The 27,699-nt window shown below is 40.3% G+C and overlaps 1 protein-coding gene across 15 annotated transcripts in view; it reads right to left on the reverse strand.

The window, feature by feature from the left end:
- FAM184A (family with sequence similarity 184 member A) overlaps positions 1-25,291 on the reverse strand; it is a 70,645-nt gene extending 45,354 nt beyond the window's left edge. For 8 of the 15 annotated variants that reach the window (XR_014524761.1, XR_014524762.1, XR_014524763.1 and 5 more), the window contains exons 1-2: positions 24,191-25,257; positions 1,578-2,432 (exon numbers count right to left, since the gene is read on the reverse strand). Coding sequence is in view for 11 of the 15 variants with exons in the window: in XM_083497760.1 (XP_083353886.1) it covers positions 1,578-2,432; positions 24,191-24,361 (1,026 nt within the window). In the remaining 4 variants the exon portion in view is untranslated. Of the gene's footprint in view, positions 1-1,577; positions 2,433-24,190 lie in introns of all 15 variants that reach the window. The other 7 variants (XM_083497753.1, XM_083497750.1, XM_083497751.1 and 4 more) reach the window with 6 other exon arrangements.
- Between the last annotated feature and the right edge of the window lie 2,408 nt (positions 25,292-27,699).

Here is a 27,699-nt window from a genome sequence, read left to right on the forward strand (position 1 = left end):
CACTGTTAGAAGAAAATCTACTGTAGTTTCACCTGGAAAAACTGTATCATAGTTTTGGATATAAACTTGAACAAATGCCATATTTAAATGTTTCACCCTCTAAATCTACTGTAAGGTGAGGAAGGCAATGTGTTTCTGCAGCTAGCACAGCAACGGGCCCTTCAGCAATCTAAAGTCCCAAAGGCAGGAGGAAGGAATAGCCATCCTCAAAAACCATCAATATGGTAAGGCAGAAAATAGAATGACTGGATCCTTTATATCAGGAATGGCCAACTGGTGCTCCTTTAGTAGGAGTCATCCTGCTGTTTGCTTCAACCTGTCCCCATCTCAGCATCTGGTGGCCTGAGAGAGAGAGAAGCAGTACATGACTGCATGTTAACAGAAGGGCACATGAGGAAATTCTCTATTTAAGGTGGGGAGCGTTGGAAGTGCAGCTAACTCAGAAATAGAAGCTTTCATGGGGCTTTTTTGCATGGGTTCCCAAGCAATCTGATGTGAAAGTAGAGTTACCCATGCCAAAACAGTTGTGTGAAACTTTTAAAATAGCAGTACTGCATCCCTCTTGAGTGCTAAGTTGAGGGATTCCCAAGAGGCTTCTGCACTTAGGGCCATTATGAAGGCTAATATGCAGATATGTTCCATGCACTGCTTTTGGTTTGGGCAGTACTACTTCTCAGACAACTTGCAAGGGAAATAGCAGTGCCCAAGTGAACAGCACCCCACAAGGCACTACAGAGACTCATATTGAATGTCCTCACCTTTCACACTGAGAGGGTACCTGCCAATTTCAGCATGGGGGCATGAACCTTGCTCTGAAGGTGTCTGGATCTCAAGTTGTTTGGTAAGGAAGCGTCTGGTACAACATATGAAAGAAGCTGACAATCACAGCTTAAAACCTCACAAGTAACTCAAAATTATTTATATGTTTTGGATGCAACCGTGTCATCAATTAGCTTCACATCTTTTTTATTTCAACTAAACTTGTGTGTAAGTAAATTAACAAAGTAGGTTTTTTTATAAACACCTATCTTTGCACAACTTTTACAACCTAAATACCAAAAGCAGCAGAGTCAGTATTAGTTTCCATATAGTAAGGGAGAAAATCAACCAGAGTTTGACATTCCCCATCTGACTCAGATAAGAAACTAAAGGCCACTTCAAAACGTTTTATCAGTTTGTTTGTTTGTTTGTTTGTTTGTTTGTTTGACAAAGAAACTACTTTTGTGTTGAAAGAAACTGTTAGCTAAAATTCATGCACACACAAATTATTTCCTTGCATATTCAATATATGGAACACCCAGTAGAACACTCTATCCCTTAACTATACACAGAAGCATTGTAATGCTTTTCACTACGTGTAACCACTTTGTGCTGAGGAAAAGCCCAGCAACTGAGTTTTTGAGATCCAGTATGCAATAAGTCATTTATCATGTATATAGGAAAGATGTGAAATAGCCAAGTGGTAGTGACAAAGACTTGAAACTTCATAATCAACATACAAATGGTGAACCATCATTACTTCTTACAGGTTACATTACTTTTGTTCTAAACAAATAATGTAACAATTCTCATCTCACCTGCACATTGTTTTCTGCTGTGTTGAGTGCTACTTGAAGTTTCTGACATTTTTCTCGTAGACCACCTGCTTCATCCTGTACCATCTGCAATTCAGTCTTAAGTTTTCCCAGGTTTTTTCGTAAAACAGATTCTTGGCTTTGAAACTCCTTTCTTAGTTCTATTTCCTTCTCTTTGCAGGTCTTCAGGCTTTCAGCTGTAAATAGCTGCGACCTTTTCATAGTATCAAGTTCATGCTCATAGAAAGATTGAGCTTTGCTGAGTTTACCTTCATAGTCCTCAATTAGCTTTTTTCTTTCCACTCTTAGCTCTTCAACTTTGGCATTCAGTTCTTCCACATCCCGCCTGTGTAATTCTTCTAACTTTTCCTGTCCCTTATTTAAAGTAGCATTCTGGTTCTGATGGGTCTTTACAAGTTCCTGGACCTCAAGTCTATGCGCAGCTCTTAGTTCTTCAAGAGCTGAACGTTTATCCTTTTCCAACTGTACTTGTAATTGTATAAAACTCCGCAACCTCTCCTCAAACTTCTTTCTAATTTCTTCTACTTCCCGTGACATAGTTACTACACGCTGAACATGCTGAGCTTCTGCACAAAGTTGCATATCCTCAACTCTGTCTTTATATGCTTCAAACTCAGTTAAAGCTTGATGCTTCATCTTTTTATGATCTTCCAATGACTCTTCTAAAACCTGGATTTTTCTTTTCAGATCCATTTCCTCAGAAACTTTACTCTTATACTGCAGAATCTTTTCTCTGGTTTCTGCAATAATTTGTTGGATTTCTTCTTCATGAGCATCTTTGAGGGCTTGAATAGCAGCCTCATGTTCATCATTCTTTGTGTTCAAAGCATATATTACCTGCACAAATACACATATAAAAGATTACTTCATTACTCAGAAAAAAGAATTTCAAAATAATCTGACAGGACACTTTGTGGCATGGTACTGAAAGCCACATGTCATTAAAAGTGATGTTTTATCGTGCTATTAAAATGACAGCAAGTACAAAGAATACATTAATATTAAAGAATAAGTACATTAAGTTAGCAAAAGCAAAAAAGGCTTGACTTCTTTTTGTGATAAAGGTAAGCAAGAATGCTAGCAAAACGTTTTGAAACTAAACAATACCTATCAGTTACATTTACAAATTTCATTACATATCTTTGTTTAGCTAAAATATACATATATGGAGCATCTCTCTTCCTCTGTGCCTACTTGTCCCTTAATATCAAGCAGAGAGACCTTCCTAGAGACCCCTTTTGGAAAGGGAGTGATGGGGACTCTGAGCACAGCTTCTCAAGGGTGGCCAGAATCCTTTGGAGTCATCTAATCTGGGGCGCAGAGAAGACTGGCTATTGGCCAATTTATGATGAACCAGTTATTGCCTCCTGGTTGCTGGGATTCTTGCAAAGAATGCTGGAATAAGTTGACCAAGATTGATCATGTGTTCTCAGGCAAGAGTACATACTTAGAATCACACCAAATAAATATGTTATTCCTTAAATCAGGGATTCCAAAACTTTCTACTCACAAGGCTCACTTGAGATGGTTGAAAATTACTAAGGCACTCCAGTCACAAAATGGTGGTGCAAGGAAAGAGCCTGTCACAAAATTTGGGGGGGGGGGGAGGCAAAGGAAAACACCTGGCATAATCCACTAGCAATCACTGGCATCCTTTTCTGCTGATATTCAATCTATCTTTGAAAAATGCTAAATTCTTTACCACAGCTTTTCCCTTGTAGCAAAGATTTACATAGGTCAGCTTTCCATATGCTGAGTCCAGACATTTGCTCTGGAGATATTAGGACAGTCTCCCCATTTTAGGCATAATTTACTGTTTCCCAATCTAGGGCTTCTAAGTGCCAATACTTTTTCTTTTTTCCTCTCCCCACCTCTGCATGTCCCTGAAATTATTTTTTACACATCTTCTGAAATATCTCCATTCACACTCAATTCGTGCCTAATTCCCCCCCCCAAAAAAAAAACCCCATGGTTCTTTCTTCCCCCCTCTTTCTAGATTTCTTAAACATGACCCCTGGACATTTTTCCTCAGAGGCCTTGTCCCTCTTTAACCACCAACCTCTTTTGCATCCTTGCCACCTCTATCTAGCATGCAAGGAGCTGCTGGTGCTAGCATGAGTCAAACCAAAACGTTGCCAAACACAGCTAGGGAGCAGAGAAGGCAAGTGAGACACTCAACAGCACATGGCACTGAGATCCACCTGAAAATGGCTCAGGGTTTACTAGCGGGTCCCACTGATTGGCACAATCCATCACAACACTTAAATATGCTTAAACACACCAATTTCAGTGGGCTTCAGTAAATCAACTATGGCCACCCAAGCCTGGTTTTGTGTTGATTTGTAGCCACTCCTGTTTCTAATATTCATCTAAAAGGCAATTTTGGGAGGCAATAAAAAGAATGGAAGAGTTTGGGAAGGTATCAACAAAAACAAGATGAAAATGCTAGCAAAAAATCTGAAGAAAGAAGAGATGGAAGAATTACAAGTAGACTCAGGAATCGCGATAGCTAAAAAAATAAAATATTTAGGAATTTGGGTGACAACAAAAAATATAAACCTGTACAAGGACAACTATGACGTGGTATGGAAAGAAATTAAGAAAGATGTGGATATATGGAGTAGACTAAAATTGTCATTATTAGGCAGAATCTCTGTGATAAAAATGAATATACTACCTAGACTGTTATTTTTATTTCAAGCAATACCAGTGGTAAAAGGGATAAGACAATTTAAGGATTGGCAAAAAAACTTAGCGAAGTTTGTCTGGCAGGGGAAAAGGCCAAGGATAAAAATGAAGATACTAGTAGATAAGAAAGAGAGAGGAGGTTTTGATTTACCAGACCTGACTTTATATTATGAAGCTTCGTGCTTGGTATGGTTAAAAGACTGGCCGACTTTAGAAAACACTGACCTATTAGATCTAGAGGGCCACGACAATAGATATGGTTGGCATACGTACCTATGGTACAACAAAGTAAAGGTACATAAAGGTTTTCTAAACCATGTGATTAGGAAATTTTTATATGAAGTATGGGATCGGAATAAAAACCTCCTGGAAAGAAAGACACCGTGGTGGATATCACCAATTGAGGTGCTGACAACAAAAAAAAGTAAACATGGAAGGGGAAAGAGTAACATATGAGGATATTACTAGGAAAACAGTCCAAGGGATAAAGCTCAAACCATATGACCAAATTGAAAAGATGTTAACAGGGTGGCTGCAATACCATCAGATCAGTGACTTATTAAAGGAAGACAAAAAGAGAAATGGGTTCGAAGATAAAAAATCGAAATTCCAAATCGAGTTAATAGACTGTAAAGATAAAATTTTATCAAGAATGTATAGTTTATTGCTAGAATAGTATACAAAAGACGAAGAAGTAAAGGAATCAATGATAAAATGGGAAATTGATATTGGGCATAACATTGAATTGGATGCGTGGAAAAGATTATGGAAGGAGGGTTTGAGATTCAGAGGATGCATGGCTTTAAAGGAAAACTTGCTAAAATGGCATTTGACGCCAGTAAAATTAGCTAAAATGTATAGGAAAAAAGAAAGAAAGTGTTGGAAATGCAAAAAGGCAGATGGGGACTATTTCCATTTGTGGTGGACCTGCGATAAGGTAAAAAAAATTTGGGAATCAATTTATAATGAACTCAAAAAAATATTTAGATATACTTTCCCCAAAATACCGGAAGCGTGTCTATTAGGCTTAATAGGAACAGAAATTAAAATAGAAGATCAAAATTTGTTCATGTATGCTACAGCTGCCGCGAGGACCCTTCTGGCCCAAAGATGGAAAGTACAAGATATACCAACTATACAGGAGTGGCAGGCGAAGTTGACAGAATATGCAGAACTTGCCAAACTGTCAGGGAGGATCCGGGACCAGGGAGATCAAAGATACCAAAATAACTGGAGTAAATTTATTGAATATTTAAAGAAGAATTGTAAAGAGGTCAAGACACTAGCAGGATTGACATAATACCTCCAATGTATAATAGTACTAATATGAGAATGATGTGTGTGATGGAAAGAGGATAAATATACCAGTTGTGGGGAGGGAGGGGGATCGTGACTCAGCAGAGTCAAAGGGAATGTATGGTGCTATTACAATTTGTTGGAAAAGAATATGTAAGGAAAACAATAAAAATTCACTTGGGGGGGGGGTGAAGGCAATTTTGGATGAAACTAAAATGCAACCCTACAGACATCATTTGCAACTGTGTGTGTGTGTGTTTAAAGGTATGTGAGGGTACCAACGAGGCTTTCTTCCTGCAACTTGTAGATTTTGGCAGGAGAGAGATCTTGGTCAAGACCATAGCAGAAGTGGAAGGTTTGTACCAAATGGTGTTACTCAGCTTTTTATTAGAAACCCCCAAAAGTTATTAAGGTTTTTTTTACAAAAATGTGAAAATACTACAATTTTTCAATTGACTTCCTACGATTCAGGACAAAGCACCACATTTTGGAAATTCCCCACGAACATCAATGCCGCCTTTGAAATCCCAGTAATGGCAGCCCTATGCTAGGTTCCTAATAAAAATAGCCCTTACATACCTATTTTTTTAACTGGCATATTTGAAAATGAGGTATTCATCATCATGTCTGATTTGCGTTCAATAGGTCTGTGTTCAATTGGAGTCCAAAAGAAAGATGGAGAGCCCTGAAGAGACTGGAGGTGCAGAAGGGCTTTGTTTACGCTGCTTAGCCTCCCTAACAGCTGATGTGAGGGGTAGCACAGCAGCAGCAGCAGCAGCAGCAGCTACTGACACTGCTTTTCCATTTGTCCTACAGCCTACTGCCAGCTCCCAGAGCTTTAATTCTAGTTGTTGATATTTTTGAACACAGTATTTTCAGATTAGATTGAAGAAAAAGAAAAAGAGAGAGCATTTAAAGGGTGCTCCCCACTTTACACGGTTTCACTTATGTGTGCAGGGGCCCAGAACATAACCCCCACATAAGTGGCAAATTAAACAGTAGTTTAAAAAATGCATTGTGTTGGACAAAAAGGAGTAAGAACCGTGCAAAGATTGAACTAGACAAGAATGCAAAAATTGTTCAGTTTGTGATCTACTCTGTATATCAGACTTTTAACATAGACAAAGATTGCTTTGATATGGTAAGAAACACAAACGCAGCTGGGCCACTCATGATGCAAGCCTCCCCCAAAGAGATATTAAGAACAATTTCATTTCTGATAGGCAACTTTTTTCCACCTCACTTCAGTTCTTACACATTAGCCCTGCAGGAAAGAAAATACTCCAAGTATTTTTTTTCTCAACCCTAACAAAAAGGAACGATAAAAGCATGCACTGTATAATTTAACAACCTTGAGTAGTCTAGCCATTACAAAAAAAATAAAAAATAGAGAGTAATAAAATGGAAGACATTTCTTATCGGAGGCTGTGCTCCTCAATGCCCTTTCTTCATGAAATCCCTGGTTTATTTCAGAAGCATTGGCACATTTATTTAAATAATGCAGCTGTTAATTTTTGAAAAACCTGACTCACAGCCTTTCCTTGCTAAGCCTACACTGTGCCTTCCCAAGTGTGGGAAGGGAGCCACCAAACACCAAGGTTGCAGAATGAGCCAGTGGCTTCAAGTTCCTAGCTTTCAGAACTGGGCCCGGAAGTAGTCCACAGTCCTTACCAATATACTTTAAGCTGGGTGAAACTTGAACAGGTACTGCTTTGCCTTGCTACCCATCCTTTGAGGCATTAACCATAGAGACTTTAAACTTAAGGGAAATGAGTGATCAAATATATACATCAGAGGTACCAATCCTCCAATTTCCCATGGCTGACCGGTACAATGATCGTCAGATTCATGGCTGACCATTGTCATGAAGATATACATTTCAATGCTAAGGTGTAGGATGAAAAGTAGTATGTAAAGTTTAAACAAAGGAGGGAAATGTTGCTAGTGTATATAATTATAATGCATTTAATACTTCTAAACGGTTTTAATTTCGTGAACAACATTGGGAGGGGTTGCACTAGGCAGGCTAAAAATTCACACATGAATCTAGACACAGACATAGCACAGTACTTGTACTATATTTTAATTGGTTTTAAGCTGTCCTGTTCATTTCACAGTAGCTTAACATTATTTGTATAAATTCATATTTTGCACATAAACTCACATGACTTTAGGTAGAATTACTATGTGCAACATTAGAAACTACTAGCAAAGGTTATCTACTCTTTTATTGGATTCATATCCCACTCTATCCCAGGGGCTCAGAGCAACATAAGTTTCCCCAAATGCTACTACTTCTGCCCAAAGAGTTCACAACCTATAAAAGAAATTTACATTTACAAATCACACTACTTTAGATTTAGACTGTCATATGCCTTGGGATGAGTCTACACAAACTGGTTTAGATGTCTGAACATTTATTGCAGTCAAAAGCCTTAGGACTCTCTCCCGCCTTGTTTGGCAGAAAAACAATTTTTACTCCAGAGCAGATGGCATATTCTTGCATGATCAACTGTAGACGGGCCATTATCTGCTGCTAGCAATCTCATCAACATGATGCTCTTTTCATCCTGACTAAATCCTATGTGTTGTCCTGCCTATACAGTGGTACCTCGGGTTAAGAACTTAATTCGTTCTGGAGGTCTGTTCTTAACCTGAAACTGTTCTTAACCTGAAGCACCACTTTAGCTAATGGGGCCTCCCGCTGCTGCTGCACTGCCAGAGCACAATTTCTCTTCTTATCCTGAAGCAAAGTTCTTAACCCGAGGTACTATTTCTGGGTTAGCGGAGTCTGTAACTTGAAGCGTATGTAACCCGAGGTACCACTGTAACTGCTAGATCATACCAACCAGGATTTTTTTCAGCCAGAACTCAACAGAACTCAGTTCAGCCACCTCTCAGGCGGGCGCCATTGCCATGCTAAGAGAATGAGAGGTGCTCATGGTGAGTTCTGGCACCTCTCTTTCTAGAGAAATAGCACTGATACCAACCATAGGGTAAGATGCTGAAGTGTACACGCAGCTATGCCTCAACAGCATACCAAAATATTTACCATAGTGCTACTTTTTATTTATTAAATTTCTATCTGGCATTTTATCTGCTGCTTTGCATGACATCTTCGGGGGAAGAAAAGACTAAGGAGACAATCCAGAATGGAGTCCCTAAGATGGTTGAATGGTATCTTGTATGCCTCCTTCCAGCAACTCCTGCAGCCAAGCTAAAGTTTTGCTCTGCTTTCCTTTGGTCCATATCAGTGAGGCAAAGACAAGGATTTTGTCATTTGGTCAGCTCCATACACACTGCCCAGGCAAAAACAATGTGGGAGACAGCAGTTACAAGTTACCAGTCTCTGCAGCAACAGCAGGTGCTGTGATTCTCCAGCAATTTGACTTCACACCCAGAGGCGCACACTATTGTCTCTTGACACAGACAGATGCCAATAACAAATCCTGCCTTTCCTCCAAAGAAGAAGGGTGGCAAATATGTCAATACTATAAACAATACAATTGCAGAGTGGCAAATATGTCAATACTATAAACAATACAATTAAATCTTCTTTAAAAAATTAAAATTGTGTTGTGTTAGTACTGGAGTACCATAGCCTTGTCAAGAGTACACCATGTACCATGGTATTCCACAGCTCTTGTAGCCTAGCTTTGGATAGACCTTCATGTAGGTCCAAGCCCCAACAGCCTGAATACAGGAATCGCTTGGGAATCTAGCTCCTTTATACAGAGATTTGAGGCATTTAGCACTGGTAATACTGAATACAGTACTATTCATGCAGGATTCTTGTGCTGAGAGAGAGAGAGAGAGAGAGAGAGACCTACAACACACTCTGGTATCTAGGTTAACTTGTGATATAGAACAGATGCGGTTGTATTTTCATTTCCACTATTTTCAGTCATTTGCAATTCAAATCCACAGAGAATGCTACATTCTTGATAAAAAGATTACAACCCTACATGAAATTTTTTGCAGCTACTGAAATAATAAATGGAATGACAGACAACCACAGTGCTCACTCTATTTAACCTTTGATACAACAAGCTATTGAACAAAAGAATTTTTTGATTCCCTGTGCCTTTTCAAAGTATGCATTGTGTTAGATCTTATTTTTTCAAAATATAACACATATTCTGTAGCTGCAGGGTATGCCATCCATTCCTCTTAGCCAATACAAAAATTATACACTTGCATTACCAATGCTTTAGTGTAGTTATTAAAATACTTCCTTTTCTAACACATAGAAATGCATGTACAAGTGTTATCTGTAATACCTATTGATATCTACTCATAAAATATTTCCCACATAATCAACTAAAATTAAAACTTTCCTTTCTAAATCTTTTAGTCATGAAGAAATCTTAACCTGCACAACATTTGATGTTTTTCTTTTCTTTTTTTAGCAATCAGAGCCCTCAGTCATAAGGCATGGTTGGCAGATCACACTAACACAAACTTTGGCTTAGTGAGACTCTGTGGCTGCTAAAGAGGAGTTTGCAGTCTCTTTGCTCCACCTTTTGCTACTTCTCTAAACCAGAGTTTGGCTTAGATTTAGAATGTTATCCAAACCTGAATTGATGCTTAAGCTATCTCTTCACTAACCACAAGCTACAGAGGATGACATAATTAGAGTATGGCAGGAAAAAAACCTAGGGAGGAGCAAAGTTTTCTTAGCATGTTGTGCAAGCCAGTCCATTGTTTTAACTGTTAGTTGAAAATAATTACCTTTCAGTTTTAAGAAACTAAAATAGTGCAGCACCAGAAAAATTTAATGTCACCATACACCATATACAGTAAATAACCATACACCATACACAGTAAATAAATTTATGTACTAGCTCTTCAATATGAAATCTAAAAAAGACTAGGTATTGTTAACAGTGATATCCAAGTACAGTGGTGCCTCGCAAGACGAAAAGAATCCGTTCCGTGATTCTCTTCGTCTAGCGGTTTTTTCGTCTTGCGAAGCAAGCCCATTGACGGATTAGAGGATTAGCGCTATTAGCGCTATTAGCGGCTTTTAGCAGCTTATCAGCTTATCGGATCAGCTGATAAGCGGCTTAGCGGCTTAGAAAAAAGGGGGGAAGGGGGAAAAACCCCGCAGGAACTCACAAGACATTTTCGTCTTGCGAAGCAAGCCCATAGGAGATTCGTTTTGCAAAGCACCTCCAAAACGGAAAACTCTTTCGTCTAGCGAGTTTTCCGTCTTGCGAGGCATTCGTCTTGCGGGGCACCACTGTGCAAGATGCTAACAAAGTTGAGCTATTCTGCTTGAAGGAAAATTTCAAGAGGTGGATTCAGTTACATTAAAAAAACCAATGAATAACCCCTGATTTATCATGTTAATCACTCCCCCACCCTTGAATCTCAGATTTACAAACAAAACTGCTATATTCTTCCCAACAATGAAGGGGGTGTATACAGAAATAATCAACTTTACACAGCCTGGAACTAGTAATATACAGGAGTGTACAGAACAGGTTACTTTATCCTTCTCATACAGCCAATCTTCCCTATGGTATCTCCCTCTTAATAGACATAAAATGTTCCCTCAGTACTTTCTATATCACCCTTCTTCACATCTTCTTTAAAAAGTACAATTTCTTCAACAAAATTAATGTAGCAATTTGTCCAATTCCATAGCATATGTTACACCAAAGATTTGTGTTATTTTCTCCATCCAAAGTATTCTGGAAGCTCCAAAGCTCTGGAGTTCAAATAAAATATACTGATATTTCAGGGGGGGGAAAGGAATGTAGGGGTAGCAGGTAAGACGACAAATTTGTGTAGTTCATTTTCAGCACTTTTGCCTTCCAGTCAGAGATTCTGAATGTTTTGCATATATGCATGGCTTTTTGTTTGTTTTAAAACCTTTGGTCAAAGAAAATAGGTCTCTGAACTGTTACTTTTATGTAGTACTTGCTCAGATAGTTTAAAAGAGGTCTGTAAAAGTGCTTTAGGTGTCACAGTCAGTTCTGCTTATATCATACTTCTTTCCAATCCAGTCTTCACCTCAGGCTCAGCTTTAAGTTTGAAGGATATAGACCAAGACAAGATGGGGGAGTGTACAAGGAATTTTTTTAGCCGCTTACAAGTATCTGTCATGCAAGGTACATACAAATAGTATGTATCAATGAACATGTGTGTCATTTCATATTTGTTATTCACAAAACACATTATTAGGTATTTCTTAATCTTTTTTCAGTAATGGCTTCAAAGCATCATATATTAACACAATCAGTCCTGTCTTTATAATTGCCATAAGCAATTTCCACTTGGAAGACATAGTTTGCAATGAAAAAGAAGTAGATAGACATTAGGACCAGGTTGACACACGTCTGTGTAAACAATTTTCCAGTATATGGATGTGAGTTTATGAAATAGATGCTGCAGAACGATGGCTAGCAGCCATTTTGGAAAATATACTTCTGCTAATCTTCTCAGTGTTTTTTTCCATTCCAAACCATGTCATGCAAGTAAAATTGCTATAATCACTTTCCTGTGGAAGTCTATTAAAAGGAAAGAAATGTATGTTGTGAGTTAAGGCATTGAATATACTGAACTTCCTAGTCTTGCATTCCTTGTTAAAAGCAAATCACAACTTTGATCATCTGGAGAAGTACTGCTAGTTGCCCTACATTTTACAGAGGTCTAATAGGCCTCCAGGGACGCGGGTGGCACTTTGGGTTAAACCACAGAGCCTAGGACTTGATGATCAGAAGGTCGGCGGTTCGAATCACCGCAACAGGGTGAGCTCCCGTTGCTCAGTCCCTGCTCCTGCCAACCTAGCAGTTCGAAAGCACGTCAAAGTGCAAGTAGATAAATAGGTATCGCTCTGGCGGGAAGGTAAACGGTGTTTCCGTGCGCTGCTCTGGTTTGCCAGAAGCGGCTTAGTGATGATGGCCACATGACCCGGAAGCTGTATGCCAGCTCTCTCGACCAATAAAGCGAGATGAACACCGCAACCCCAGAGTCGGTCACGACTGGACCTAATAGTCAGGGGTCCCTTAACCTTTAGTAGGCCTCCACTAGAAATTGGGGATTTAGTGTTACTGATCTCAGGCTATGGAACATTGTTCTATCAGAGATTTTGCAGGCACTCTCATTTTTCATTGCCATGTGTCCCTTGAAGAACTTTTATATAGACAGGCCTATACAACTGTTTGAATTAATTGGTCAGCCAGTCATTTTTATCTGTTTTGTACTTTTTTTAATGGTGTTTTATATTTTATTGTATATACTGTTGTACGCCCATGTTATATTGTAAGAATTGACAATATAAAACACTTCTTTAAACAAACTTTTAAAATTGTAAGCTAAAAGGTCATGTTTATAAATTAACTCAATGTCTAAAAACTGAACATCTTTAGCAAGCAAATGATGTAAAAAAAACTTATAGAACTGTGGCTTCAATATGTTTGGGCGAAAGTCTCAAGGCAAATAACTTAGTCTAAGAATTTGTACTTGTGCTTGGAGGCATTTACCCAAATACGTATGTGGTGGTAGCTTTACAACTGGTGTTTGCCACTGTATGTTACTGAATATGTACAGATTCTGTATGTATGTTTATATACCAAGTTCACATTTTCATATTGGGTGGCATTCAACTAAGTTTTACATAGACCCCCCTGAAATAAAGGGGCATAATTTAGTAATGTTCATTAATTTTAATCAGTCTACTCTTGAGTAACACTTAGTTGAATACCCACTGCTTCTAAAGTCTTTTTCATTGCTAAGTATTACACATAGAATATTTTAAATAAAATCTGATTCTAATCAGAGTGGAGAACTTTAGAGAAGCTCGTACACTCAGGCAACAGGCTTATACTCATGATTGCCTTTCTGCTGCACCAAAGAATGCTGACCTTCAGGGGATGATTTTATGGGATGGGGGATGCAACTGGAAAGGGGATGTAATAAAGCATGTAATAAAGCTAGTGAAATATACTCAGAGTCGCAAAGTGATTTCATGCTCTTTATTCAGCTCATAGTGGTGAGGAGGAATGAATGAAAGTCCCCTCAAAGTATCTGCTTATATACATTATTTACACAATGGGCTGCACATGATTGGTTAATTCTGGAATTCTACTGTAAGCCAATCAGGTTGTGGATTCACTTATATCTGGAGCATGATTGGGTGGTTCTTGCCAACCAATCATACTGCTGCGTTGTTCTTGGACCAATCAGACTGCTGCATTCTGAATCCTATTGTTCTAGGACCAATCAGACTGCTGCAATTTGGATCCTATTGTTCTAGGACCAATCAGACTGCTGCAGTTTGGATCCTAGTCAACTCAGTACATAACAGCTAGTGAGCATGGAAAACATCACACACCTTGGAATTCTGGCTGTTTGAGTGCTGTTATTCCTAGTATTTTAAAACAGCACTTATGTTCAAGTATGCATGCTCAGAACCACAGATAAGGAAGACTAAGTGAGCAGTGGATTCTATAGTCTCACACAATAGGTTTTCCTGGCTCCACTCTCCTCTACAAATTACTACTAGAAGGGGGTTAATGGCCCTGCAGGAAAGGTGTGGGTATAGCAGGAGCTGCAGCAGAATGGGAAAATTGGAAGAATTTTGTTGGGTGGGGGACTGCCTTATACAAGCGGCTTTTCCACTCACTCAAGATATTTCTTGATCCAAAGCTAAGTATCTTTCATTTGGATTGTAAAGACATTCAGCAGCAGCTCATCTTAATGTCTGATCTTGTCACATCAAAGTCGCATTTTGTGTTTTGTGTTATAAATGAATGCTAAGGTTATCTACTCAGTTGCATTGAAAAAATGCAACTTATCATGGTATTACAGACAAAGTAGCAGGCAGATAATCATAAAATGTAATTACTTTGTTAATTAGTATGTTACTGAGCAGCATTCAAGACAGGAACTAAAAATAAACTCACATTCAACTTCAAGCTATAATAGTATTGGAGCAGCTACTAGAACAAATGTTAGCCAGCTGTTACCTTGAGTAAAAAGAGAGATATGACAAAAATCAGATTATAATATTAAAATTATCATATTGAATTCCAGTTATCTATGTCACCCCTGTGACACAAAATAAAAGCATAGCTAGACAGGTAGACCATGACTAGAGGAGATGATGCCACGTTCAGGGCTCATGCTTATTGTTTTAAGAGATGGTAGGAAATAAAACAATGGCAAAGGCTGCAGTGAATTTTTCTCTTTAAATAAACTGTTGCTGTCATCAGTACCTAAACAATTAGGATATAACTTTTTCATCCACTGAGTTAGAAAATCTGACCAACAACAAAACTGAGAGTTCAATTACACTATGCCTACCAAACTGATGATGTACACTCAACAGTCTTCTTTTGTTTGGATTTTCCCCCCTTGCAAAATGGTAGGAGAAAATGTCAATTAATATAATTTTTATTGTTCCACGTAGCAAGAAAACATATTTGGGGAGCTTTAAATATATAGGATACTTAATTCCCAACATTTATTTTAGCAAGAAGATAACATGATTGCTTTGGGTTTCACACTATTTGATGATAAACACTATTTAGACTTGCCAACATAGACTATTAGAAAAACTGTGGGGTGAAATGGAACATAAAACATCATTACTAATAAACAAAAGTAAAACCTGCAGCAGTATAAAGAAGACTAAACTGTATGAAGGATGTCTACAGATTATATACTCCCACAATTCATTTTCAAATGATTTTTGTGAATGCTCAATCTGCTAGGATGACAATCCAGAATATTTGGCTCAAATTGCTTTTTAAAAGACTTCCAGAGTATTGAGGTGTAATGCCAACATGTTAGGGCTTTCAAAAGACCTGTTTTCTGTAAATGTAAAACTTGCAAAGTGACTGAGGCTGCTATCCTACGTGAGAATCAGCCCCATTTAACTCAGTGGGACTTACTTCTGGGTGCACATATAAAGATTTGTGCTATAAGGTAGGTGAAAAGGTAAGAAGAGGAATCTCAAACTTCCAAACCTATACTGAAGGTTTTTCAACAGCTCAGTAGATTCTGGCCCAGTTCAGTAAGATGATCCATAGCATTTTGTGACAGCTAAAGGTTTGTAGTCCCATTGGTGATTGGACTTTGGATCTGGTGTAAATTTACTCCAGCTTAATTTACAACACTTTGCTTTATGCCCCTTTCTTGTGCGTAAGGATTGCTCCCTTGGCCAATATCCTGAGCAGGACTGAAAGCATTGGTTTAATTTTTTTATACATCTCAATAAATACTATTCTGCCTCCCAGATCACAACGTTGTGAGTCCCTTTCTCACCCATCATATCATCATATGTAACATAATTTATAAATTATTCCCTTGCTAACTTCCCAAATCCATTCCCCCCTCTATTCCTTTTTTTATATGTCAATTTCAGTTTCTCATTTTAAAAAAAAATTCTCAAGGAAACTCATCAGGATTTTAGTTGAGATTTTTCCTAATGTACAAATTTTTGTATAGGATTTTGCCTAATATACTATTTTTGCAAATAATTTTTCCTGATATAATGCATGTTCTTATGCTATTTTTGGAATTACAATGGTACCTCGGGTTACAAACACTTCAGGTTACAGACTCCGCTAACCCGGAAGTAGTACCTCGGGTTAAGAACTTTACCTCAGGATGAGAACAGAAATCGTGCAGCAGCAGGAGGCTCCATTAGCTAAAGTGGTACCTCAGGTTAAGAACGGTTTCAGGTTAAGAATGGACCTCCGGAACGAATTAAGTTCGTAACCAGAGGTACCACTGTATATGCATTTATATGCACACTTCACCCTAGAATATGCATCCCTAGCTGTAACCAAGGTTTGTTCTTAATTTATTATTTGTGGTTTGTTTGAGGGAGAAAAGACAAAAACCTGGGTTTGGTTGAAATGCTAAGCCTTACTATGGCTTAGCCCAACAATTAGTAAAGCAGTAGGGCTGTGGGAGGAGCACTGTAGCTCCAATCTTTCCTCCAGAAACAGGCACATTTGCTCATTTGCGCTAAGCCACTGGAACCCTGTGAATCATACTGTCCCCTTGCTAGCACATGTATAAATGAATACGGAACAAAAGGTGTGTGCCTCAAACTAAGTTCTGGACCATTACAAATCATAGTGCCTTATATCCAGGGTAGTGTTCTCTTATGAGACTCCATGGCATGATCTCTGACCAAACACCTTAAAAAATGAACATAAAAAGTTCCATTTGTTCACATATTTCTGGAAGGTTTTTGAGCATTGAATCCATCTATGCTGTAAGGATTTTATTTTTATTTTTTTGCGGGGGGAGAGCTATCCTAGGGAAACTCTCTGACCCAAATCCTACCATTGTTTGAGGATATAAGCATCCATATGATTACAATAGATATTCAACCACAGCACAGAAGTAGATAAATTCAAGGAAGCTTCTCTCACACGGCTTTGTTTTGTATTTATCTTCTTAGCATAGAAACAAAGTTTTGGCTTCCAGAATGCTTGATTACTAAAAGAAGCTGACCCAAGAAAATGCATGCTCATTAAAATTCTGCATATATACAACTGTGCAGAATACTAATTGGCTTGACTCAGAGAAACTTGTACAAGAGGGCAGTACATGTAAGGAGTATGGTACTTAGATCAACATACTGTAAGTACTTGCATTTGCATTAGGTTGGTAATAACCAGTTTGGAATAGAGACCAGTTGCCCACACTTCATCGCTGTTGTACCCATTTAACTGTGATCACCAGCATGCTAATGCAGCAATGCAGCCAACATGCACAGGATTCCTTTGTAAATTACATGCAGAAGGATTCTACATGGATTTTCACGAATAAAAATTAAGACAGATGGACCTGTGTGCATGCCATATGCAACGTGGAAGCAGAAGACACTGACTGTGGAGGCATAGATGGTTCTCACAAACCATAGTCTAGCACTATGTGGATGAGCCTCCATGAATCAAATGAAACATTGAGCTTGCACATTCCACACTCCCATCTCCCGTGCAGACAGCAGAAGAACATCCACATAAGTTTTTGCTTTTAAAGACGTTTGGCTTAGCATTATGTACAAAGCAGTGATCCTGGTTTAAAACAAGGCAAATTTATGATCCATTGTTTGAAGCTGACACAGCAGTGTGTATTTTAAGCCAGGATTCCTGGTTGATTAAACACATTTTGTCAAACTCCTTATGGTGAAAGATATATTGACAGAAGTAGCAATGGACTGTCAGGCCTGGCCTTATGAGCCATGAGGTTCAGATATGGATGGGGGCAGTGGATCGTACCCTCAATCACCATCTGACTGTCCTGACTAGCAGACCACCACTGCCTCTGCTCACACCCAGCCATCCACCACTGTTGCCACCTCCTCCTACCTGCCCGGCACTAACTTGGCAGCACAGTCCCATCCTCACTCTGAAGAAAAAGTTACTTCTAAAAAGTAAATCTGGCACTGTTGTGTCAAAACAGCAGCACCTCAAGGTGCTGTGTGACCTTGCTCATAATACCTCACTCTGAGAAAGGGCACTTTCCTCAGAGTGAGAAATTGAGAATTTACACCACAGGAGTGAGCAAGTAGTAGAGGAGCCAAAGTAGTGAGGAAGAAAAGGTGACATGGTCCACCCAACTCTGGCAGTGCAATGTTTTGCATCAGCCCTGAGAAATGAAGATTATTCCTGTCTTCAGAGTTTCATTGACTTTAGAACTCCTCCTCAAAACTAATTTGTACAAACTGCAGATTAAAGAATCTGGAACATATGCTATTTGCTGATCTGCTGAAGAACTCTTGACTTACAAAGACACGTGTACATATAGTCCAGTAACCATTACAAAAGTTAAACAATGCTATGCTGTATTAGAGCATAATCAGCAGCAAACTGTAGGATTTCATGTATCCATTGTTAGTGATATGCAGAACAGACCCACAGAAATATCAACAAACTTCACTAACTTTAGTCCATGCATTTCAATGTGTCTTCTACTCTGAGTGTGACTTAGTTGGATAAAACCTATGCTTTCCATCTTCTCAGACCTGACGAAAGATCCTACTATTATACAAAGGTAGTCAGTCTCCAAGATGTCATACCCTTTTTGCATTGTTATTACAGACCAATGCAATTATTATTTTGAAATTTTACTTTGGGTGAATTGTCTACGCTCATTGAAGCCTAACTACTACAGACGAAAAGAAAGGAGCTCTGTCATAAGCATTTTCACATAGACAAGTCTGTCAGTCTGAAATGTTTGTTACAGTCCAGGCAAGTTGCCAGCATTTCCACTCCAATACATTAATTGGTAAAAGGAACAAAGATTCATTCTACAACAAGGAGTGTTTATTTCCCTTCCTCTCTCAAGACAAAGAAACACTACACAAACCTGAAGAAACTTTATGCATGTACTTGAAGTTAACATATTTGGGAACACATCCATTACATTTAAAGCACAAGATACCTTTTATTCATGTAGCCCTGGTACAGCAATAGTTGACATTAGTTATTCAAGCTTTTATGGGTAATTCATATGTCACAGAGGTGGTGGGACAAATGAGTTTCATATACTGGATTAGGCTGCTTGCAGAACAAGAGGTAATTCTGCTCTCCCCAGGGAGGTTCCTAATTCTCATTTATTACCCATCCAACTGCAGCTCCCCACCCAACCCACAGCAACCCATGCTGTTCCTCAGGATCCATTGATTCCCATGAGCATCCATGAGGGTATGGTTTTGTGGCAAGCAGATAAGCCCATTCCAAAAGTAAAACCCAAGTCACAATATGTAGGATCCAACCAACTGTGAATAAAGCTCAGCCCATTTTCTGGTTGTTTGCACATGGTTATTGTACTTATATGTGTATATATAAAAACAGTTTATTGTAAACCACTTTGAGAGCTTTCAGATATTAAGCGGTCTATAATTCGATACAATAAATAAATATATAAATAAAGCTGAGGACTGCTGCTTCCATTCCTCTCCTCTCCAGGAGTACAGACCAGAACAAAGCAAGTCAGTTCTGCAAAGCCCTCCAGCAGTTTGCCTACAACAATTTGTGACAGAGGGAAGGCTACCAGAGAAGATTTCATTCCTAATGTTCCCTCATTAGGAGAGTAGTGTGTAAGCACTGGACCTAGAACATGATAGTGAAGAGTCACTGCATACAAGAAATGACCACCCCTTTGCAAGAAGGATTTTGCTCACCAAATTCAGGGCACATTTAGTATGTGAGAGGCCTTAAAATTTGCTGGAACTCAATTCCAGTGTAGACTTTGTGACATCTCCATCCTATATACTGAGTGCTGCAACCAAAAAAGCACCATCCACACATGAGATATCAGCAGGGCTGGTGAATCCTGAGATCTGCAGAAGTACAAAATGCTTTTTGCTGCCTATGTTTTTTTAAACAACCTAAAAATTAAACAATGACAACACTGTTTATGTGTGCAGCTGCACAAGAGGGAGGGGTAAGACACAGAAAGAAAACATATGTCATACACTTTTGATTTCGTCAATTGAGTTTGAAAATTTTGTGAATAACCTCACATACTGTATAGTGTATATACTGTATTCATGTTCACTCTGCTATTCTTAAAATAATATTACTATTTGTAATACAATCAATTCAAAATTATATGGATGAGAGGGATGAGTGAATGAAAGGTGAAGGCCTACAAGGTTGTCAAAGAGGAAAAGCAAGTTTCAGCAGTGGCTGATGGCTACCTCAAACAAGTAGGACTTTGTTTTAATATTTCAGGGGTGGGGGCGCAGATGTCGTATTACAGGGTGGTTGTGCCTTCTGTCTCAGAGGAAGCACAGGGAAGCAAGGGGGAGCCAAGGCTTGCAAGGCAGGAGGTTGCTGCTACTCACCTTCACGGCCTAGGACCCTTGTACCTGCGGAGAGCCTCAAGGTCCATAAATAGCAACACCCTAGTGGTTCCGGGCCCTAAGGAAGTTAGATTGGCTTCAACCAGAGCCAGGGCCTTTTCAACTCTGGCTCCGGCCTGGTGGAACGCTCTACCACATGAGGCCAGGGCCCTGAAGGATCTGCTTTGTTTCCACAGGGCCTGTAAGGCAGAGTTGTTCCGCCTGGCCTTTGGCTTGGAGCCAATTTCATTCCCTCCCCCTCTTTCTTTTTTCTTTTCCTTTCTCCTCCTGCGATGAGGCTACATTTTAATATTTTAATGTTTCAATATTTTAATGTATTTTAAATTTGTTTTTAAGTTGTATTCATTCAACTTGTTTTTATTATTGCTTGTTAGCCGCCCTGAGTCCAGCCTTGGCTGGGGAGGGCGGGGTATAAATAAAAATTATTATTATTATTATTATTATTATTATTACTCTACAGGGAGGTTCTTGTATGTGTGGGGTGGCAAACAGCACAGGCTAGAAAGTGATGTTGCTATCAATGTAGCTTGCTGGAAAGCTCTTCTTGCTCTGGGCAGCTTCCACACTTGGAAAGGAAGAACTTCCAAGGGTGTAGATCCAATTACCTGACAGTCAGCCTAGTCTGCATCTTCAAGGGCTTCTAGCCATCAATTCTCAGCCAGAAAGGGTTTTTGCTCTGGGCAACTACCTAGCTAAGTTGAAGCTTTGAAGGAACAAAAACTCAAAGTAGTGAAATGTTCAATGGGGAAGAAGCAAGAGGACACAACATCCCACACAATTAACATTTTATTGTGGCATCTCACTCAGTCCTTCTATTTTCAGTTAAATCATCTGAATGCCATCACATCTGTAGCTAAAACCATACAAAAGGAAGGCATGAGCAGACCTATTAACACAAAAAAATTTGCTAACACCCACAAAAGGCGGAGAACCCCAGAAAAATTCAAATGAGGACTGAACATGTTCAGTACACACAGAGTGCTGAATGTGGGATGGGGGGAGGACTTGAATAAGGTATACTGAACAGCAGTAGAATGCAACATTTTATTGTAGCTCTAACTTGTCTACACTGCATATAGCAAAGAAGGAAGGCACTTCCTACAGAGCCCAAGTACAGTCATACCTCAAGTTGAAATAGCTTTGGGTTGAGCGTTTTCGGGTTGTGCTCCACGGTGACCCGGAAGTAACGGAACATGTTACTTCTGGGTTTTGCCGCTCACGCAGATGCTCAAAGTGGCGTCACGCGCATGCGCAGAAGCGACGAATCACGACCTGCGCAGGTTGTGTTCGCTTCAGGATGTGAACGGGGCTCTGGAACGGATCCCGTTCGCATCCAGAGGTACCACTGTACCTTTTTGCTGTAACTTTATACAAAATAACTATTTCATATACCCACAGGTCACATCAGATTCCCCTTTGTGACACAGTCTGTATATTGTGCATTTTTAATAGAACATCCAAGTTTCCTCAAATGGCATGGAGATGAAGTTACAAAGTTAATGCCCTCCTATACACTTTATTGTATTTTAACACAAGAGCCTGCTGTATCATACAAAGGTTCATCATATCCAACATCCCACATCATATCCAACCTCCCACAGCAAGGACTTCTGCTAATGCAGTGGGGCTTCCCTCTGCTCTCTCATGCACTTCAAACTGGCTCTGGGAGTTTAGGAGAACTCTCAGCATAGCACACAGAGGGAGGAGAGGAAAGATCTTTCTGTTGGCCAAACAAAAATGGTTGTGTTGACAGAAAGGCTGGAAAAGTATGATATTGAATTTCTCCTGCATCTTTTATCTTTGTAAGCCAATTCAAGATGTGTAAAAAGCAGGATATACATTACAAATACATATAAATATAAAGAGACTCCAAAGCGACCAACTCTCATTGGAATTAATATAAGCATTTGTTACATTAGCATAAAATATTTTCTTTCATATATACATAAAACTTAACACACCCCTTTTAGTACAGATATTATTATTACTCTAAATTACCATCCGTCTCCCACTTTTTCAAAACACAATTGCCCAACACCACCAAATCATCCACAGATTTATTAGCATAAAACAAACTTGTCACAATGTTTTGAACAAAGAGTACAGTACTACAACTGTATACATTTACAGAGGCTGATAAACATACACCTTAACCCATCCCCAAATCTACCAGTTTAGGCTGGATAGCCTGAGCATTCTTTTTCCTTGGGATAAAGTTTTGCACTTCATTAAATAGCCATCCTTAAATAAGGTTAAAGAACACTGTTCCTGGCTTTAGAGTACTGTACAAAGAAATATCTATATCTTTGTTTTTCTTTCCCAAAATTACTATGCTTCCATGCTAAAGGTTTATAGGCAATGACCTTACATTATTCCAGGAAGCAAGCTCTAGTACATCAAACATGGGCAAGCAGAAAAAGCTGGTGGAACTATGCAGAAACTCTCCCAAATAGAGCATTTACAGGGATGTAGAGGGGCTGAATCAGCTCGAAATCACATTACAGCATCAGATCTGATTCCAGCCTAGAGCACCAGCTCCAGAGTAGGACTGTGGACCCATCTTCTATGCCAGTCAACTTGAGCAGGAAAGGTGTGGATGGCCAACATATTTTTGTAAGGTATTTACTAAAATAAGCCAGAAAAGTGCACTTGAACAAGAAATCTGGAATTCTGGTTCTCTCACCAGTTGTATCTCACGTGCCAATGCTATAGTACATTACTTGGATCTTCTAAAGAGGCCCTGCTCTGGAATCCATCTAAAAGGCAGACTATTTTAGCCTCCACCAGGAGCCCTGTCTTTTTTGTAGCAGCCCTGATACTATGTAACTCTCCTAAGAAAAGTTAATTAGCATCCTCCCTGCTGGCTTTCTGAAGGGAGGTAAACACTTTTAGTTTCAGTTCGCCCTTGAGATCTAATAATTGCTGTGTTCACAGTTTTTTGCAGTACAATACTGCTACTTTTCTTTTTCGTTGGACCTTTCTTTTGTATTTCGTTATGCTTTACCTTTTGTAAACTGCTATGAGGAATGAAAAGCTTAAAATTAAACAGGTAGGCTTTAAGAAAGTTGACAACAATCTAAATCACCATTAAAATTATTCTAGAGTGATTCATTCTGTGGAATTATTATGCAAAAAGAATTATACAATAGGAGCTAAAAAAAACTTACTACTTGCATAAATGAAAGCACCAATGTTAAAGCCAGAGAGCTATAACAAGGCAGCAATTTAAACACATGAGATGATACGTAACTGGATTCCAAACATAAGACAAAACATGCAGCCTGAGCCTATGCATGTTTACTCATAAGTAAATCCTATTGTGTTCAATAGGGTTGACTAGCAAGTGACTGTGCATAGGATTGTAGCCCTTGTTCCACACAAATGCTACCCTATGAACAGATGCAACTTTTATGCTTAAAGAGGGACAATGATAAATATTAGTATTGCTATTAGAACGGTTCTTCTATTAAGTGGATATAGAGAAATAAGTGCAACACTAGACACAACCTTATCACCTATCAAGGTACTCTCTGCAATAACTGACACAACAGCTATTGTAAAATTAATGCAGCCCTCTCTTATAAGAAATTTTGTCAGATTTAAGTGGACAGCATAACTGAGACTTTACTCTCTCCAATGCAGGCTTTTAAACACACTTTTTAAGGTTCAGAAAAATTATATTTAAAAAAAATGGGAGCAAGAAAAGAACAAACGAATGCTCTACCAAATTGGGAGGGGGGGGATGCTTAGAGGATGGAGGGCTCCCTCCTACCTTGGTGAGCTGCGCTATTTTCTTGCTCATTTTGAGATGGAGATCCTGATTATATTCCATGCCGAGCTGGGAGGAGGCGGCCGACGAAGTGGAGGTGGTGAATTTTCCAGCGCTCCCCGAGGAGCTGCCGCTGTAGTAGTGCTGCTGCCAGCTCATCCCTGGTGTCGCCATCTTCCACAGCAAAGAAACCCTGCCAACCGCTCTGCCAAGCGCCGGGAGGAGAAGGGCGAGGGTGACACGAAAATAGGGACGGGGGAGGAGGAGGGGTTGTTGAGGTTGCAGGCGGAGGAAAAAGACAAGGATAGAGATGGAAAGCAGCTAATGCTGGTGGCAAAGAGGACGGCGGGGGGGGGGAGGCGAGGGGGGGCAGGTCAAACTACCTCTTCACCTCCCCCCCTCCAGTCCCCGCTGCTACCTCCTCTCACTCACAGCGTCTCCCCTCGTCCCCCTCCCGGCCTTATTTGCCACTCTGTCTCCTTCTGCACCATTTTCCTTCGTGGGGAGGGGAGGCGGGTGAGGGACCCACAGACTCCCCGCTCCTTGCCCTTCAGTTCAGGTAAGGGAGGAAAGGATGGGGCGGTCGGGGAAGGATCTCCTGAGGTAACCACAAGCCGCCCCCTGCGGGCTCCTTAGAGATTCCTGCTGCCGTTTCCTTTTTAAACCTCCCCCCTGGGGCAACGGATAAACGAGCGAGGACGGGGGGGGGGGGAGCGCGCGTCTCGTGCTCTCCGTCCCCGTCTCCCCCTCACAGCGGCGCCTTTCCTCCTCCCGTTCTGGGAGCGGTGCTCCCCGCGGGACCCTTTCCCGGGTCCCGCGAGGGGAAGGGGAGCCCGAGCGAAGCGCCCCCCGCCGTTTCTCTCGCACGGGGGGGCTCCTCTTCCCCTCCCGGAGCTCGCCTAGAAGACAAACGGGCAAAGGGCCCCCCCCTCCAAGTGAGCGACGCTGACTGTTGCTACCGAAGCCGACGCTGCCCGCTCGGCGCTCTTTGGCCACAAGAGGCCAACGCTCCGTTACCAGGGTCTCGGAGAACTGTTTACGCCGCGCGCGTGGCGTCATTTCCGCCGTCCATCCTTCTCTCTCCCCCTCCCCGCGCGCGCGCCCGCCGCCGTCAGTTCCCGCCCCTTTCAGTACCTCGGAAAGGGACTTAATTTTAAGTCGCGCACGCGCAGATGCGCTCTCCAGGGTGGTTAGTTAAAACCTTTAGGCGCGCTAAGAGGGAGGCGCGAGAGAGCGCCGTGTGCTGTTAAGACCCACAAGAAGCGGCTCTGAGGAGACGGCTCTATAATAAGCAGTGCTCTCCCGCGCTGGCGTCACGAGCGCGGGCTGCAGCAACGGCCAGGGCGGACCCAGGAGCAGGTTGGGTGGCGGTTGTTGGGCTGCTTCCCGCCATTGTTATCCTTCGTTGGGAACGATTGCAAATCACCTCTCCCTCTCTCCGAAACATACACATCTGCTCAGAACTCCAGAGATTCTTCTCAAATTATAGTGTACATATACACTTATGATAGCGAAAGATCGAAATAAGAACATAAGGAGAGTCTGCTGGATCAGGCCAGTTGTCAAGATCAGATCCAACATCCCGTTGTCACAGCGGCTGGACAGTTTCCTGTGGACACACGAGCCAACTCCTAGGGGCCGAGGTTCCAATAAAATATATGAGCTCCCCGCCCCAAGTTAATGGGCATCACCATTCATCTTGCGATCAGTTATGTGAGGCTCCCCCAATATTTTATATAAGTTGGCACCCCTGTCTGTGGGAAACAAGCAAGCCGGATTCAAGCACAAGAGCTCTTTCTCCTGTGGTTTCCAGAAACTGGTATTCAGGATTTGTGGAAATAAAAAAATTCCTTCCAGTAGCACCTTAAAGACCAACTAAGTTAGTTCTTGGTATGAGCTTTCGTGTGCATGCACACTTCTTCAGATACCAGGATTTGTGGAGGCAGAGCATAGCCATCATGGCTGGAACCATCTCCTCCATGAATTTGTCTAATGCTCTTTTAAAGCCATCCAAGTTGGTAGCCATTAGTGCCTCCTGTGGGGCTGAGTCCCATAGTTTAATTATGTGCTGTGTGAAAAAGCATATTTTTTAATAAAAATATATCCACCCTGACTCTCCCAACACTCAGCTTCATTGGATGTCTATGAGTTCTAGTGTTATGAGAGAGGGAGGGGGAAATTCTCTATCCACTTTCTCCATACTGTGCATAATTTTATAAGCTTCTATCATGTCACCTCTTACTTGCCTTTTTTCTAAATTAAAAAAGTCTCAAACATTGCAGCCTTTCTTTATAGGGGAGTTGCTCTATCCCCTTGATCATATTGGTTGCTCCTTTCTGAACCTTTTCGAACGCTGTGAGGCGACCAGAACTGTACACAGTCCAACCACTTAGCCTCCATATATGCAAGAGGAGAGGGTGGTAAAGGTCATACTTAGGTCTTCTTAGATATACTGTATATCACACACAGAACATATCTATTTCAGAACATGTGGCCTTCCACAAGGTCATCAACCAATTAAAAAAAATGAAATCTACTGAACTAATATTGTAATGATGGTTCTCTAAAATACAAATTCCTTTCAAGTAAGAGTTTTAACTTTCTAACCTTAGGAAACCAGCACAGGAATGAAAATCCATTCATGATTAGTATGCATTATACAGGAATGGACACAGCACTAAATAATGTGCTAATTTATCTAAGCAAAAAGGAATTAATTTATGTTTAAAAAAGCCAATACTGTACAAGAGGGAGGAACATCCCTCAAGATTTATCTGCAATAAAATCTGTTGTCAGTTTTAGCTGAGACAGGATTCTACCAACATGAACAATGAAACTCCCTTGTAAATTAAAACAGTTTAAGTTGGTGTGATTTTGAAATAAAGCCATATATTTCAGTTTGGCTTCAAGGATAATTGGCTGTTCTTTCCTTAATTTCATTTCATCAGTAGCCAAGAAACTGTGGTGTGGGATGCACAGACGGCAGCTTTAAGGAGTTCAGGGGTTGCAGGTGCAGGGGAACCAAACAGGTAATGCTCATCATGTGAAAATATCCCTGCTGCTTCTCTAGTGTGCACAGCAACATGCAAATGTGACTTGAAATGCCACAGATAAACAACCTCACTGCACTTAAAGCTACTAATGCACACATAGCCTTTATGGCAGTAATAGCAAGTCAAATCCAAAGCATTTTAAGTGTTCCTCCTGTCCCAAGGGATAAGAAGAGGTTTCAGGGACAATGCTGCAGGATTTAATGTCCTTTGGGGGCAGTGCATAGGAAATTTGCAGCATCTTGGTATTCTTTGTTTCAGTTACAACTGAAAAGCAGAGCTTACTAGAAGTTAATCGACACTCCTATAGCAGACAGCAAAATCTGCTAATCTGACATCATGTTTCCAGAGAGAACCCTTGTATCTCAAGATGCTACAGCATTCATCTCTATTTCACTGGCTCCAAACTCTTTATCTGAGCGCCTCCTGCCAACTTCTCAAACTAAAGAGGAATCTCAATCT

This window comes from Podarcis liolepis, assembly GCF_965112155.1.
Source record: "Podarcis liolepis genome assembly, chromosome: 3".
Classification (NCBI taxonomy): Eukaryota; Metazoa; Chordata; class Lepidosauria; order Squamata; family Lacertidae; genus Podarcis; species Podarcis liolepis.